The 17,480-nt window shown below is 35.9% G+C and overlaps 1 protein-coding gene across 1 annotated transcript; it reads left to right on the top strand.

Moving 5' to 3' along the window:
• Positions 1-7: 7 nt before the first annotated feature.
• LOC133313907 (uncharacterized) lies at positions 8-2,308 on the top strand. The gene is made up of 5 exons (XM_061515319.1): positions 8-80; positions 336-1,007; positions 1,116-1,328; positions 1,519-1,637; positions 1,736-2,308. The coding sequence occupies exons 1-5, from the start codon at positions 8-10 to the stop codon at positions 2,306-2,308; spliced, it is 1,650 nt and encodes a 549-aa protein (XP_061371303.1).
• Positions 2,309-17,480: the final 15,172 nt, after the last annotated feature.

Raw genomic sequence — 17,480 nt, 5'->3', positions numbered from 1 at the left:
GATGGTGATGAAAGTGAATTTGGAGAAGGCCTATGATAGGCTTAGCTGGAGTTTTATCAAGGAGACTTTGGAGGATATAGGTATCACCAACAGTCTCATTGATCTTATTTGCAATTGTATATCTACTACCAAATTAACCTGTTGTGGAACGGAGGTTTAACCAGGGATTTGAACCAAAGAGGGGTATTAGACAGGGAGATCCATTATCTCCTTATCTCTTTGTGTTATCTGTTGAGAGACTAGCCCACTTAATTCAACTAGCTGTGGACTCTAAGGCTTGGAAGCTTGTTTTCCTGAATAAGAGGGCTCCCCTTTATCCTATTTGTTTTTTGCAGATGACATCATACTATGTGCAGAGGCAACTGTGGAACAAGCTTTTATCATCAACCAGGTGTTGACAATTTTCTCTGCTGCATCAGGGCAGAAAATCAGTGAAAATAAATCAAGAGTTATGTTTTCAATAAATGTGGGTGTGACTAGAGCTAATGAGATTGGTGAAAAGCTTGGAGTGGGGATTACTAATGATTTGGGCAAGTACCTTGGGGTAAATCTGAGTCATAAAAGAGCCTCTAGGAAATCTGTCATTAATGTAATGGAAAGGGTGCATAGTAGGATGTCTTCATGGAATCAATTTTCTCTCTCTTTGGCTGGAAGAATCACATTGGCAAAATATGTATTGGAGGCCCTCCCAGCTTATACAATGCAGTCCACCATCATTCCTGTGAATGTCTGTAAAGAGGTGGAGAAGGTGACTAGGAAGTTTATTTGGGGCTCAAATTCTGATAAAAAGAAGATTCACTTGGTTAACTGGAGCAGTGTTTGTAGAGCCAAGGAGGAAGGAGGGCTAGGATTAAGAGACCAAAGAATAGTGAACAAAGCCTTCTCCATGAAAATTGGTTATGGAATGTTGACTAATAAAGATACTTTATTGGCTAGAATCCTTCGAAGCAAATATAAGGTGAGCAGTGACCTTATGCCTGTTCTGAAAGAAGATAGGAATGGATCCAGTACTTAGAAGGGAATTTATAAAATCTGGAGCTGTGTTCAGAATGGGTCAAGGATATGTATTGGTAATGGGTGCAATGCAAAGTTTCGGTAGGATAGATGGGTTCCAGGTGTGGGAAGGCTGATTGATGGGGTGATAAAACCAGTTCCAGATGGTGATAAAGAGTGGTTGGTGGCTGACTGTTTGAATCAAGAGGGAAGCTGGCAATGGTCTAAATTTGACAAATTTCTTGAAGATGAGGTCATCAGAATCATCGAAAATGTTCATCCTCCCTCTGATGCTAATGGTCCTGACTTGGTAATGTGGAACCACTCCTCAACAGGTATGTTCACAGTGAAATCAGCCTATGAGTTTTTAATTTCTCCTCTGACTAGAAATGATTGTAACAAGTGGTATCTAGCTTGGGATTGGGAGGGACCCCAAAGGATTAAAGCTTTTCTCTGGTTATTGATTGGTGGGAACTTACTCACAAATGAAAGAAGAAATAAAATGAGCTTATGTGGTGATGCCAGATGCAGTAGATGCAATTCCCCTATGGAGGATTGTAATCATATATTCAGAGAGTGTGGTTGGACCCAACAAATTTGGAGGATTTGCTGTAAGGGAAGAAATGTTAGATACCCCAACACTGGTGGATTTAAAGAGTGGATAGAAGAAAATTTAAGCAGGAAGAAAACCAATATGGATTGGAGGAGATTCTTTGGTGTCATGTGCTGGTTAATATGGCAGGAAAGAAATAGCTTTATCTTTAATGATTCTAGGAAACAGCCTATAGATATGGTTTATCAAACTTCGAAATTTGTTCAGGATGTATTGGTGGCTGACAACATGCTGTTGAAAGCTGGTCTCCTTCCTGAAAAGAGGAAAGAGGTAAGTAGTCATTGGAAACATCCATCTCCTAATTGGATCAAAATCAATTCGGATGGAGAATGTCGTAACAAAGGAGTTTCAACTAGTTGTGGGGGTGTAATTAGAAACTATGCTGGGAAATGGATTGCTGGATTCTCAAAAAGGATTGGTTGTGGGAATGTGCTGTTGGCTGAGGTTTGGGGTATGGTTATTGGATTGGAATGGGCTTGGGAAATGGGCTACCAACAGGTGATTCTGGAGACAGATTCCATGGAAGCTTTGAAGATTGCTCAGGATGGTTGCACTGAGTTTCATCCTTGTCATATGTTGATAATCAGAAATAAGAAAGCTCTTGAGAGGAACTGGAAGGTGGAATATCCTACACTCACAGAGAAGGGAATAAAGTTGCCGATTGGATGGCTGGTCATGCTTCTGAATTGGACTGGAACGTAGTTTGGTATAGAAATCCTCCTGTTGTATGTAGTAAATTGCTATTAGATGACTGTTTGGGTGTAGAGAACCCAGTCCTTGAGTAGTTTGTTTGCTTTGTTATCTTTCATACTTATACAAAAAAAAAAAAGATATTAGGGAGAAACTTGAATTATTTTCTTCTTCAATTTTTTTCAATGGGCTAACAATTTATAGAATTACAAATTAAACAAAGATAAGGAAATTCTAATTTGAATTCAAAACTAATAACACTCATAAGATAATTTAAACAACTAAGATAAAGACAACAAGTCTAATAACAAACCACTAGGATTAAGGGAAAAGGATAATTCTTGATTGCTACTTTGCTAGAGTATACTTGTTCAGACTCTCATACTCAAGTTAGTATTAAATAAAGTGATGGAGATTATATACATAACTATTTATTTATAAGAACAAATAGTAGCAAGACCCATGTCGCGGACCTATGCTGAAGTGATGGGACATGGGTAGTGAAGACCATAATATAACTCTTCCTAAGATTGATGAGATGTATGTGTTATTGGGACAAACACCTAAATGACACATTTTGGGAAACAAAATTACCCAAATGTCAAATTTCTCTAGAAAAAAATTGTTAAAATGTCATATTTTAGGACCAGTTGTCAATCCTAACAGATCAAGTTTGCTCCATGCCGCCTGGACAACAACCCATTGTAAAAAATAACAGGTTTAGGACTTGTTGTTTTTGACAACGGGTTCCTATCGGCCCAACGCGTGGCAAACACAATGTCTTTTTACGCAGTTAGGTTACTATTTTTCACATATTGCCTGGAAAAGGAAACATTGTTAGAAAGAGTCAGTCCTGGACCCGTTATTTTTTACAGTGAGTCTTTGTCCAGACGACAAGTGACAAACTGGACCCGCTGGGACTAACAACAGATCTTGAAATGTGGCATTTGAATAATTTATTTCTCAAAATGTATCATTTTAGTTCTTGTCCTTGTGTTATTCCCCCTAGTATAGAAGGTCTGATTGATGGGGTACATATACCAAAGTTGTGAAAGCAATCGATATGTCAGTTCTATTGTGCTAATAGGAATGTCATAAAGGAGGGACAACAACCAAAATGACACATTTTGGCAAATAAATTGCCCAAATGCTAAGTGTCAGAAAAATTGCCAAAATGCCATATTTTAAGACATGTCAGTCCAGGGGAGGGTCCTTGTCCAAGTTACACTTGGTAAAACACTAACTCAATTGCATAGAAAGACATTGTCTTTTGCTACGTGTCACGCGGACAAGGACTTGTTGTCAGAAACAACATGTCATGGACTGGTTACTTCTGATAGCAATCTTTGTCCAAGCGATACATGTTAAATTGTACCCGCTGAGACTAACAGTGAGTCCTGAAACGTGGTATTTTAGAAAAATTACTCTGAAACATGGCATTTGGATAATTTATTTTTTAAAATGTGTCATTTTGGTCTTTGTCCCCCTAAAGGAAGCCAAGGTATCAATTTTGTGTATCAGTGTGGTATTTTAATGATTAAATATTAGGCCTAACTACCACCCAAAAACATAAATCATAGATAATTTCAATGTAAAATGAAAAGAAATAATTTGTATATAAAGCTGATCTGAGGGTTTTGAATAAGGGAAAATTGAATAATTTGTTAATAAATTATTAGAGTAAAGAGTAAAATTAATAAATATAAATTTAGAATATGGGTGAAACTGAAAATTCTAAAAAGTTAGTATATATCTTAAAAGAGCTTCTTTCGAAGCTTTTAGCTTTTACTTTTTTTATTAATTATAACAAACAAAAAATTATATAACATGAGCTTTTATAAAAACATGTTTAGCTAGGCTTCTGTTTATAAAAAAAGAAGAAGGAGAAATTAAAAATAAACTTCCCAAACAGATATTAAATAAAGGGAAAATTGTTTATCCTTTTAAATGACACAACTTATATCATTTCACTCTCACAGAGAGGTAGGACCCACACCTTTATTTTTTTTGTTAACTCTCTCCTCCTTTATCTATTTCTTTCTCTCTCTTAAAATAATACAACTTTACATCCTTTAAAATGACACACATTTTTCCTTTAAATAAAACTATCTAAACTTCCCAAAAATAATTTAAGTCGAGCGTGTTTTACTTTTCCAATAAAAAATTCATATCCACTTTTTGCATACATGGTTTATGCAATGATGACAAATTTGCAGGAAAAAGTCTTTTTCCTTCTTTTTAAATGACACAACTTATATCATTTCACTTTACAAAGAGGTGAGACCAACCATTTTTTCCCCCACTCTATGATCCTTTATCTATCTATTTCTCTCACTTAAAATGACACTACTTATATCATTTCACTTCACAAAGTGGTGAGACCAACATCTTTTTTTCCACTCTATTATCCTTTATCTATCTCTTTCTCTCACTTAAAATGACACAACTTTACATCCTTTAAAATAACACATTTTTTCCAATAACATATGATCATTAGTTGAAGTTATGCGTGCCCTTATTTTTTTTTTAAAAAATATTCCAATCGGTTCATTGCTTCGCAACTAATCCGATTCGGGGCGGGTCCAGGATTAAGGTTTTAAACCCCTCCCAAAGGTGGTACTGGGAAGATTTGAACACATGCTCTCACCTCCACCTACTTAGCTCTCATGCGCCATCTGAGCTACCACCATTTGGTTGCGCTCTCTTATTATATACGCTGAGAAGAGCCAAAAATAATAAAATAACCTATGAGAGAACTTTGTGTAATAGTACAACTTGTTCAATCTGAATCACAATTGCATATTATTATCTACTGGCAATATAGGATACCTTGTCCCGAGTTTGCTTTTAAGAAGTGTAAAACACACAGGATTACATAAAAACAAGTTATTGTTTAGGAGCGTTTATAAACTAAGATAGTGTATGAAACGCATAACACAATTCTAGGAACCTAATGGTAAAGGTACGCAGGGCGACCAATTAAGCAACAATAACACGAGGGATCATGAAAATAACTTCCATCAGCAAGGGGCAAGCGAAGATGTTCTTTTGGAAAATCAGTTGGTTTGAAATCAAACATTCCTAGTTCATGTAAATATCAAAAGTGTATTTTCTTTGACATAGGAATAGGTCAATTGGACCACACGCTATTTCTATTCTAAGAAAATATTTTAGAGTTCCAAAATCTTTTATATGAAAATATGGGACAGATATGTAAAGAACCACTTCAACCCAAAACCTTAAGGTGTTGGGCGAGGGCCTTTTTAAGACTTTATATTATTCTCTAACACGCCCTCTCATGTAAGAGCCTTTTGGGTTTGAAGCGTGGATTATTGCATAGGCCTAATTTTTGGTTTATTGCTTATTTAATTTCACGAGTAGAGGACGGTGAGGAACCACGTAAAGAACCACTTCAACCCAAAACCTTAAGGTGTTGGGTAAGGGTCTTTTTAATAATTTATATTATTTTCTAACACACCCCCTCACGCAAGAGCCCTTTGGGCTTGAAGCGTGGATATGACACAAGCCCATTATTGGTCCGCCTTGTGCTGCACAAGCCCATTTTTTGTTTTATCTTGTACATTGTGTTTATTTTAATTCCACTAGAAAGTTGGGGCGGTGAAGATCAAACTCGTGATCTTGTGGTCACTAAAGCTCTGATACCATGTAAAAAACCACTTTAACCAAAAACCTTAAGGTGTTGGGTGAGGGCCTTTTTAAGGCTTTATATTATTCTCTAACAGGATATGCTTGCCACCACAAAAGTTTATCACCCTTACAATCAATTTAATCATTATTGATTTCTGTCAATCTAATAGTTATAATTTATTAAATTTATTAGGAATTAATTATTATAACCGTTAGATTGATAAAAATCAACGATGATTAAGTTGGTTATAACGGTGGTTTGTGGTGGTAAGTATATTCTTAGCACACATAGAGGAATTATTTACTAGAAGATAAATGTGTTAAAAATCAAGGAACTCTATAGAATAATAATTCATTTTTATATCTTCTACCTCAATAGAGTTCATTATATACAAAGTATTAGAGTTACAAATCAGTCATAAATCAGGCTACAAATCAGCCATAAATCAAGGAAGAAAATTACAAATAATCAGGAAATTAAAACTCCTAAAATCTCTCCACATAATTCCTACAATCTCTCCATGTAACGGATTCCCTTTAATTGCTACATAAATTGGTCAATCAAATCAGAAATTAAATCTTTCCAATTATAAAAAATATACAACTCAACAATCTCCCTCAAGTTGAAGCATAGATGTCAATCATGTTCAACTTGTCAATTGCACCTTGAAAAACTCTTCCGGAAACAGCTTTGGTAAGTATATTAGCTAATTGATCTTCAGACTTAACAAATGGGAACTGTATAATTTTCTGAACTAGCTTCTCCTTGATAAAATGTTGATCAATCTCCACATGTTTGGTTCGGTCATGTTGCACAGGATTATTTGCTATTTCAATGGCAGCCTTGTTATCACAGTGGAGATTCATTGATTTGTCATAACAAATTCCCAAGTCTTTTAATACGCTGTTAACCCACAATAGCTCACATACTCCTTGAGCCATACCTCAAAATTCAGCTTCTGCACTTGATCTTGCTACTACTTTCTGTTTCTTGCTTTTCCAAGTAACTAAATTACCTTCCACGAAGGTGAAATTGCCTGATGTGGAATGCCTTGTTGTTTTATCTCCAGCTCAATCAGAGTCAGTGTAACCTTCAACACCTGTGACATTATATTTTGAGAACAACAATCCTCGGCCAAGGGCACCCTTTAAGTACCTTAGAATTCGATACACTGCATTCATATGATCTACGCTTGGTTTGTGCATAAAGCGACTTACAACACTTACAACATATGCAATATTTGGCGTCGTATGAGACAAGTATATCAGTCTTACAACCAACCTTTGGTACTGAATAATACTTGCTAGCTTTTGATCCGAAAATATTCCAAGCACATGATTCATCTCAATCGGTGTTTCTATTGGCTTACACGCGAGCATTCCAGTCTCAGTGAGGAGATCTAGTACATATTTCCTTTGTGAAAGATAAATACCTTGTTTTGATCTTGATATCTCAATTCCCAAGAAGTATTTCAAATCTCCTAGATCTTTCATTTCGAATTCACTTGCTAGTTGCTTTTGCAGAAGTTTCATCTCATCTATGTCATCTCCTGTCAGGACCATGTCATCTACATAGATAATCAATACAGTCATTTTTGCTTCCTTGTGTTTAATGAACAAGGTGTGGTCAACATTGCTTTGTTTATATCTGAATCTTCTCATTGTAGAAGAAAATCTCCCAAACCATGCTCTAAAGGATTGTTTAAGTCCATATAAGGCTTTCTTCAATTTACAAACTTTATTCTCACTAAAAGAACTTTATTTGACACCTGGTGGTATCTCCATGTACACCTCCTCTTCGAGGTCTCCATTTAAAAATGCATTCTTTACATCAAATTGTCGTAGTTGCCAATCTCTATTTGCAGCTATGGACATAATTATTCGGATTGTATTGAGTTTAGCTACTGGTGCAAAGGTTTCTTGGTAGTCTACTCCATACTTTTGCGAGTATCCTTTTGCCACCAATCTACCTTTGTACCTGTCAATGCTTCCATCTGCCTTTAGCTTTACAGTAAACACCTATCTATATCCAATGGTTCTTTTGCTATCTGGTAAGGGCATGAGCTCCCAAGTAGAGTTCTTTTTCAAGGCCTCCATTTCATCATTCATTGCCTTCTTCCAATTCGATCCTCCAATGCATCCTGCACATTACTAAGGACAGATATACTGGACAATTGATCAACAACAAGAGCATATGACTCAGACAACCTGTGATTAGACACATAGTTACTAATAGGATATTTAGTTTTAGCATTGGGGTCAGGTTCATACAGTACCTTTGGGACACCCTTATTGATCCTATGTGATCTTCTAAGAGTTATGTCACCAGAATCAATCATGGTTTCAGTAGGAATATCAGGAAACACAATGACACTTTCAGTGGGTAGATTATCATTCTAAAAGATATTTTCTTCAAGAAGAGTAGGACTAGAAATTACCTCTGTTGGATTGTGGTGGTCCTGGAGAGATCCCTCAGTTTTGTTGGATTGTGGTGGTCCTGGAGAGATCCCTCAGTTTCTGGTGTTAAGCAAGGTATTTCTGCTTTTACCGGAGAGTCAGAGTGTAAGACTTCAACATTCTCCAAACCTGTATGTGTTGCTTCAGTTCCTCCTCCATTCAAGGTGGCTAATTGGTCTTGCTCTTCATAGTAACTCTCCCCCTGAAGAGGAGACCCAGAAACTCCACCTGAATAATAAGGTTCAAATTCTCGAAAAGAGACATCTAGAGTGATATGTACTTTTTGTTGTTGGGGATCATAACACCGATATCCTTTCTGAACATCAGAGTAACCAACAAAAACACACATTTTAGCACATGGATCTAGTTTGTTACGCAGTACTTTGGGAATATGGACATAAACAGTGCAGCCAAACACATGAGGCTCAAGATTGGGAATGTGGGGAACAGAAAGTAGCGATTCAAACTTCTGTCGAGGAGTCACAAAGTTGATGACACTATAAGGGGTATGATTAATCAGATAAGCAGCAGAGCGAACAACTTCACCCCAGTAAAAACGTGGCATGTTCATGCCAAAGAGAGAGGCACGAACAACCTCCATAAGTTGTCTATTCTTTCTTTCAGCTAAACCATTTTGATGTGGTGTATAAGTACAAGAGGTCAGATGTCTAATCCCCTTGTGATTCAAGAACTGCGCAAAAGATTTATCTGTATATTCGGTCCCATTATCATACTGCAAAATTCAGATCTGGCATTGAAATTGAGTGGCTACCATTCGGTGAAAGGTTTGGAAGGCTGTAAAGACATCACTTTTCTTATGTAACAACATGACCCATGTCATTCGAGTACATTCATCTATAAATGTCACAAAGTATCGAGCTTTAGATAGGGAAGGGACACCAGCCGGTCCCCAAACATCCGAGTGAACAACTTCAAAAGGAATTGAACTTTTATTACTACTAGGAGAATAGGAAATACAATGGTTTTTTGCTAGTTCACATGTGTTACAATGGAAATCATCAATATTCAAACTAGAAAACAATCTTGGATGTAATTTTTTCAAATAGCCAAAAGAGAGATGTCCTAGTCTTTTATGCCAAAGCCAAATTATTTCCCGAGCCTTATCTTCACTACAGGCATGATTGACTTCTCCCAATTTATTATGTCTCTTTCCGATAACATCCAGATAATAAAGTTTGTCTCACTTAACACCATAGCCGAGAGTCTTTCGGGTGAAAATATCCTGGAACACACAAAATGATGGCCAAAATATGACAGTACAGTTCAAGGTACTAGTAAGTTGTGCTACAAAAGGTAAGTTATATTCAAGGGAAGGGACAACCAAAACATAAGTCAAATGAAGATGTTCAGACAAGATAAGAGATCCTTTACCAGTGATAGAAGAGGTACTACCATTAGTGTAACACCCTGTATTTATCCGGTTTGTTATCATATCATCGTATTAAGCTGCGCTTAATTTAAATTGCGGAATAACTTTTTATTTTCAATTATGACGTCATTATCAATTACCAACTTGATTACTTAATCATTTTCAAAACAACGCTTGTATGTAAATTGCAATTAAACAACTATCTACACTGAATAACCTCATGATATTAAATAGGTGAGTATCTAGGTCTCAGATCTACAACACGTAGTTCAGATAATATCCTGATACAATACACGACTCAAATCTAAAACAGCAAAGTCAACACAAAGCGGCATGGACAATCCTCATTCTAACCAAATAAGGCAACAAAGCCCAACAGAGTATCAATTCAAACAACAACATAAGGATAACAGGCTAAAACAACAATCCATAAATATAGGCTAGAAACATAAACAACAGTCAACTAAGCTTTGGCCTCCTGCCGCCCGCGGCATCAGCCCCCAAGTTACCTGAACCTGAAATATGTGCCCCAAACGTGGGGTGAGATCTCTAAATAGAAATCTCAGTAAGGCAAGGGGTCCTCAAGGATTTCTCCACCCCAAGCTCACTTACATGTGCAATATAAGTTCTAAAAGCAATATACAATATCAGTTCTAAAATCAATGCAGTGCAGCAGATAATCATGTCATGTGTGTTATAACTATTCTGGCCAGAGAAATGCAGGATTTATATACGTCTATTACCCACATTAGTATAAGGAACACCGTTTATACCTCACCACAGTCTCACCATCTTGCATGTCACTACATACTCAGGCTTACCTATAGGTGGAACAACACATGCATATCATAAACACTTGCACATACAGCTCAATAGCATTTCATATCAAAGCATGAAAACACATCATGCATATAAACCACCCCCCAATGGGGTATGGTGGAACCAACAATGGCTAAACTGAGGACACGAAAGCTTACCTCGCAAGCTAACTATCCAAGCCAAGAGTCCACACAAGCTCAAAGTCCACAAACAGCAAGATCACAATCTGTTTGGACCAACAATCATATCAATATTCATATTCTACAAGCATACAACATAAAGGCAACGCTTTCCTTTTACGTTCCATGTCTTTAGACTTCTCACAAAGCCATAAGTCCTTAATCACTTAGATTCTGACTTAGATTAATTATTACAGAAGTACACATTAGCCAATCATGAGTCCACAAACCCAAAATGCCATTCTGTATGAACAATACCGTTACTGTTCTCGAAAACCTAGAATATCCGGATATATGTTGGGACATATCCGGATATCCAATATCCAGATATCATATCCGGATATCCATATTCGGATATCACAAGACCCCATATCCGGATATTTCGCGACAGAATGCAGTTTCTGCATTTCGCAAGATATCACTTCTAAGGTTGGGTTTTTAACCCATTATTACGTTCAAACATGCATTTTTATACTCTTTTAGGTTCATATACAGGTTGGTTACTTGTTTAACTCATTAGCATGCCAAGACTCAACCTTTAAACCAAGAAAACTCATGATCAAGGTAGGAAACATACCCAAGGCTTCAAAACAGAAGCTAAAAGTGCTCTTGGAGATCTCACTTCAGCTTCAAAGTTCAGACCAGCAAAGTGCACGAAAACGGCACACCAAGAAGGGTCTTTTCTCTTCAAAGATCACACCTTGAAGCTCCCACACTAAAGGAAATGGTTCCCACAACAAGTTTCATGAACTCAGCCCGTAACCAACACTCACAGAGGCCAAACTCAGAAAAGGAAGCACTTTCACACCCTCACAAGACCCACTCACACAAGGCTTTGGTGTTTAGATGAAGAAAGAATGGAGAAAGGTGATCACTTGGGCTTGTTCTTGAAGAAAATGGAGGTGGCAAGCTTGGAGAGCATAAACTCAGAAGTGGAGGCACAAGGGTCACGTACGAATGCCAATTTTCTGACCTAGGATCATGTGCCACCCCTTATATAGGCCACTTAAGTGTTTATCGCACTGTATTAACGCTAAATTCTACGCTTAGCATTTTAATCCCAAACTTAGGATTCTGAACCTACTCATTTTTTTAAGATTTTTAAGATTTTTATTTTATTTTTCGCAGTACCTTTTCGGTATGCTCTTTTACATAGCCAGTATCAGTCTGGCACCAGTTCACATTATTTTGACTTCAAACTTGTTATACTAGTCTTATATATTATTCTAGTAATATATACACACTTTTCATAATTTTTTGGATACTTCACCGATACGCATTTATACCGTGGAGCAGAACCGGTATCTGCACTTTTCGTCAGAAAAACGACTTTCAACATTATTAATCACTTACCATACTTATATAAGCCTTCTCATAATTATTAGGGTCAATTATAGAATTATTTCCTAATTATCATATTTATTTAATTAATTTCTTAAATTAACGGTGCAGGTTATTACAATTAGCATTAGAAATGAATGATTGGGAAGAAGGGAAAAAACAATGCAACTTACTAGAATCCTTTATCATATGATCAGAAGCTCCAGTGTCAATTATCCAAATATCATCTCTAGAACATGCAGGGAAAAAAGAAGTTTTACCAACAGTACCCGAGTAAGCAGCATTGGTAGTGGGCTGCTGGGGACTTTCATCAAAGGTAGTGGTCATTGCTTTGCTAGGGAGAATAGAATAATGAAAGAAAGGTGAAGATGATTTCGGGATTACACTTCAAGTATGGATACATGTGAGACTGATTTCGCAGTCCCTTTTCTGGATTATAACAGAGGCTCTGATACCATGTTGAAAATCAAGGAACTCTATAGAATAGTAATTCATTTTTATATCTTCTACCTCAATAGAGGTCATCATATACAAAGAGTTACAAATCAGTCATAAATCAAGCTACAAATCAGCCATGAATCAAGGAAGAAAATACAAATAATCAAAAAATTAAAACTGTTAAAATAACTGCACATAATTCCTACAATCTCTTCATATAACGGATTCTCTTTAATTGCTACATAAATTGGTCAATCAAATCAGAAATTAAATCTTTCCAATTATAAAACAATATACGACTCAACGAAATGTCATCAACGTAATTAAGTAAACTAACAAAGATAAGAAGAGGGATCCTTGCTAAAAGTTGAAGAGTGTATAATCTGCCCTGGACTAAATGAAACCGAATTCCAATAATAAAAAAAGTCTTAAGCATAGCAAACTAGTTTCTTGGAGACGGGAAAAACCCGTTCAAGAATGTTCTTAGATTAAAAATTATCGTGAGACCATTTAAAGAACGATAACAGCCAAAAAGGTGCGCACTAGTCTCACCATTTTTGCTACCGGAGAAATGTTTGTTTAGCCCGATATATAACAAAGGGGAAAGTTTGTATTTACATTTTTTTTTTTTTACAAACTACAGTAAATATGGTCAGTCATACTTCAATCAATCAAGAGTGTATGTCATACTTAGTGTAATTTGTAAAAAAAAATTATAAATAGATTCTTCTCCTATAACAAATATCATAGGCATTATGGTTGGCAAAAACGAGTCAACCCGTCGTAACCCTCAAAAAATGAATCGGGAAGGGTTGACAAAAATGAGCTGTCAACCCGACTCGTTTCAACCCATGAAAAAATGAGTCAACTCGCGAGTCATACGAGCAAGCTAACAGTTTTAATTTTTTTTTTATATAAAAAATACAAAATATAATAAACAAAAATGGACAAAACCCACACATGTTGTCATCATTTTCTTCCTTCTCTAAACCTAAGTCCCTAATCTTCTCACATCCCATCCATTTTTATATTGTTAGGTTGTGCTGGCTCTGTTTGTTTCAAATATCTTACCCACTTGGTAGCGAGTGGTTCTGATTGTTTCTGGATGTTGATGCAAATTTGTTGTGAAGAAAATTCGAAACTAAAATATTTTACTTTTATTTCTCATTTTGTAACACTTTGTTTAAGCTAATGGAAGCCATATAGCTGTGCATTAATACTACAGGGTCATTTAAATAGGCTGAAAACGAGCCAACCCGCGAGCAATTTTTGAGCCAACTCTCGAGCTATTTTTTCAAGTCAACCCACGAGCCATATTTTTGAGTCAACCCTAACCCGACTCGGGTCGGGTTGGGTTGGGTTTTCTGGCTCATTTTTTTTTAACCAACCCCAGCCCGACTCGTTTTTTTCGGGTTGAATACGGGTTGGACCGGGTCGGGCCAGGTTGGCCCGTTTTGCCAACCCTAATAGGCATCATCTACTTTTTTTTATAAATTTTAAACATAAAAGGAAGAAGAGAAACTATTTGTTGTGAGGGATGACCGAGTCTCCGGTACAACAACTCCATAGATTCTTAATCCCACAACTAAGTGTGGTAGCTTTAGTGTGTTGACACACAAATTCTCCCTTTTCTTTATCCAATCAGCTTCTATAACATGGGGTCCTGCATTACGTACACACAACTCATTAGTGAAACTAACACTTAACTTTGTGTTTCTCAGCTACTTAGCAACCGAAACCAGGTTGCAATGTAACTTAGGTACAAATAAAACATCACGAAGAGTTAAGTGTGGTCCAAGAATCACATCTGCCTATTTTACAGGGCAAGCCTCTTTACCATCTGGCAAACACATGGGTATGGGGTCAATATTTTTAAGAGTAAATATCATTTTCGGTCCTCAGAGCAAAAATAAAAAGGAAAGGCTATTCGTGGTCCCTAAGAAATTTAAAATGGATCTATTTTAATCTTTTTGAGGGACTAATGTGGGTCTTTTTTAAATTTGTGAGGGACCACGATTTTAACTAAATGAGTCCATTTTAAATTTCTTAGGGACCACAGATAGCTTTTTTATTTGCTAGGAACTAAAGCGGGTATCGTGAAATTTGATGAGGACCAAAAATGATATTTACTCTATTCTATTTTTAATGTTGGCTAGGAGTTCAATATCACTAGCCGTGTGGTTTATGCTCCATTATCAATTAGCCAAGTGGAAGAAGCATCAATATTATTTTTCTTCTCCGTTTGATTATTTCTGCAGGGCAATTGTGATCTAACCCTAAACTGAACCTTGATCATAAACTCAAGTATTAAATTTCCCATTTTATTTATTTAAGCTCATAGATGCTTGTAAAACTTCAACTTGTAATGTTTTTTCGGTTTAATATTTTTGCTTTTGCATAAAATTTTTCTGCCACATTGACATAGTGAATGGATCTCATTATATTCTACTGATATTTTCTTTCTCTTCTCGTTATGATGGAACCCACTAACTTTTATGATAATGTGGCAGGAAATTTTTTTACAACAAAAACAGAAATACTTTTTCTATATATGAGAGAGAGAAGGATTATATTTACAATATTTTTCCCTTACAAACATTTTTATTATCATTGAATAAAAATTAAATCAACGTTAAAAAATGACATCAAATGAGAACCGATTATTTTATTTTGATCCAACAATAATAAAAAGTTATAAGAGGTTATAAGAGAAAATTCTCAGTGCTCTTTATTTTAGATATTTCCAAGCATTTCGTTAAAGCTTGGAGTTAAAAAAAATAAAATCCGGAGTGAATGACTCAAGGACTTAATCCTATTTGTATTCATCTTTCCTATCTCATTTATATTCGGCAATAACAACATGTAGAATTTTTTAATTTTTTTTTAAAAGTAAAGAAACATAAACCTACAGTTCAACTTTAACAATCAGATCAAGAAGGAATCCAGTTCGAACAGCAAGAATTAGAAAAAGTGAGGAAATTGAGAGACCACTAAATTCCAACAAATAAAAAAATTAAAATTTGTAGATTTTGTTTTGATGTGTGAGAATTTAGTGGATAACGAAACCTTTCACTTAGTGGATAATAAGTGACTGTGTGGCTATTGTTATTGTTGTATTGTTAGAGTTTTTGATAAGGAACGAGGGAGTGATGGTAGGGGAGGTGTTATATCGCATAGGAGAAATGGGGAATGAGCATTGTGCGTAGGGGTGCCAAACAAATTCAAAAGAACCGAACCAGTGAATCGAACTAAATTAAATCTAAAGAATCATTTCTTTTTTCGAACTGGTTTAAAGATCAAATCATTTTATGTCAAACCGATTCAAAAACCGAACCTTTTTGTTCAAACCAGAACCAAAAGAATCAAACAAGTTTTATTTTCTTTAGTTACTAATATTTTTATTTTTATGTTCATTTTTTATTTTATTTTATCAAAAACTCGTTTAGAACTACTTCGGAATCAAAACTGGATTGTAGAAAAATTCGAAACCAAAATCCCGGTCAAAACGAGTTTGTAAAACAGTAAATCCAGTTTGGTTCCTGAGCTAAACCCTTAAAACAGTTAGATTTCTCAAACCAAACTATTAAAACCTTTGAATTCGCATATAAAATTGAACCAAATCTAACCCACCCCTAATTGAGCGTGATGACAAAATTAGTAATATCCACGGTCGTGCCTTCTAAATGGCTCAATGGGCGGTTATTTTCCTTCCTCGATGTACTGTAGTAGAGGTGACAAAATTGATCTAACCCACCACAAATAACGGGTTGGAAACCTGTTTGAACCCGTCCTATTTAAGGGCAATGGTGGACTCAGACTTTTTTTATAATAAGGAGTGAAAATAAAATTTAAAATTATAAGTATTGTTAAGACTAATAGAAAATATTAACTATTATAAGTATTCTTGAAGAAAGAGCTAACAATCACTACTAATAACCTATTATTATTAAAAAATATTATTTCATTCATAAAATAATAGCAAAACTAAAATTTAAGGAGGGGCAGCCGCCAAAGCAATAACCCCACCCCCGACCCCGTGATCCTTCAACTATTTTAGGGTGGATTAACCAGGGAGGTTGATTTTTTAATTTGTTTTATAAAAATAGTAATAATATTTTTTACACTTCTTTTGTCTTCATTTGATATCTTTTACATCTATGGGGAGTATAATTAAAAAAAAAATCATTTTTCTAATATGTTGGCAAGTTGACGGGTAGGTTGGAGACTGGGTAAGGAGAGTTGAAATTTTTAATCTACACCAAATGGTGGTAGTTCAGTTGGCGCATGGGAGTTAAGCAGGTGGGGTGAGAGCATGTGTTCGAATCTCTCTAGTACCACCTTTGGGAGGGGTTTAAAGCCTTAATCCTGGACCCGCCCCGGATCGAATTAGTTGCGAAGCAATGAACCGATTGAAATATTTAAAAAAAAAAAAAATTAATCTATTTTCAAAAGTGAGGCAGGGCAAATTAGATCATTTTAGGATGAACTAGAGGCGGTGGATTGGGTTATCCATTTTGTCACTTCTTTAGTAGTATTCATGTGGTGTTTGAATTGTGCTAATAATGTCTCTCGTGCTCAAAAACCTATTTGGGCTTGAGCTTAATGTTGCTCTCATATACCTTTGGTTCATTTAATATTGGGTTATTCAATTATATCAGGGTCTCTCGATCAAAATGTCAAGATATGCCATGTCGCGAAGAGGCTTAGTTGAAATCTCCCACTTCCCCCAAAATCCCCCACCCCAGATCAAAATTAAAATCTTTTTTAATTCTAAATGAGAAATACTCGTGTTTCCTGTATGTGCAAATTAGGTAGAAGGCAAACATATTATTATTATTTTTATGGGATTTGCATTCATCATGCAATATGACACAAAAAAGTTTCTTACACACACAATATTTTGGGGAGGTCT

Source organism: Gastrolobium bilobum, unplaced genomic scaffold (assembly GCF_033153095.1).
Source record: "Gastrolobium bilobum isolate Gb01-03AN ecotype WA unplaced genomic scaffold, APGP_CSIRO_Gbil_v1 utg3533, whole genome shotgun sequence".
NCBI classification, from domain to species: domain Eukaryota; kingdom Viridiplantae; phylum Streptophyta; class Magnoliopsida; order Fabales; family Fabaceae; genus Gastrolobium; species Gastrolobium bilobum.
This window is presented reverse-complemented; position numbering and strand designations above follow the sequence as displayed.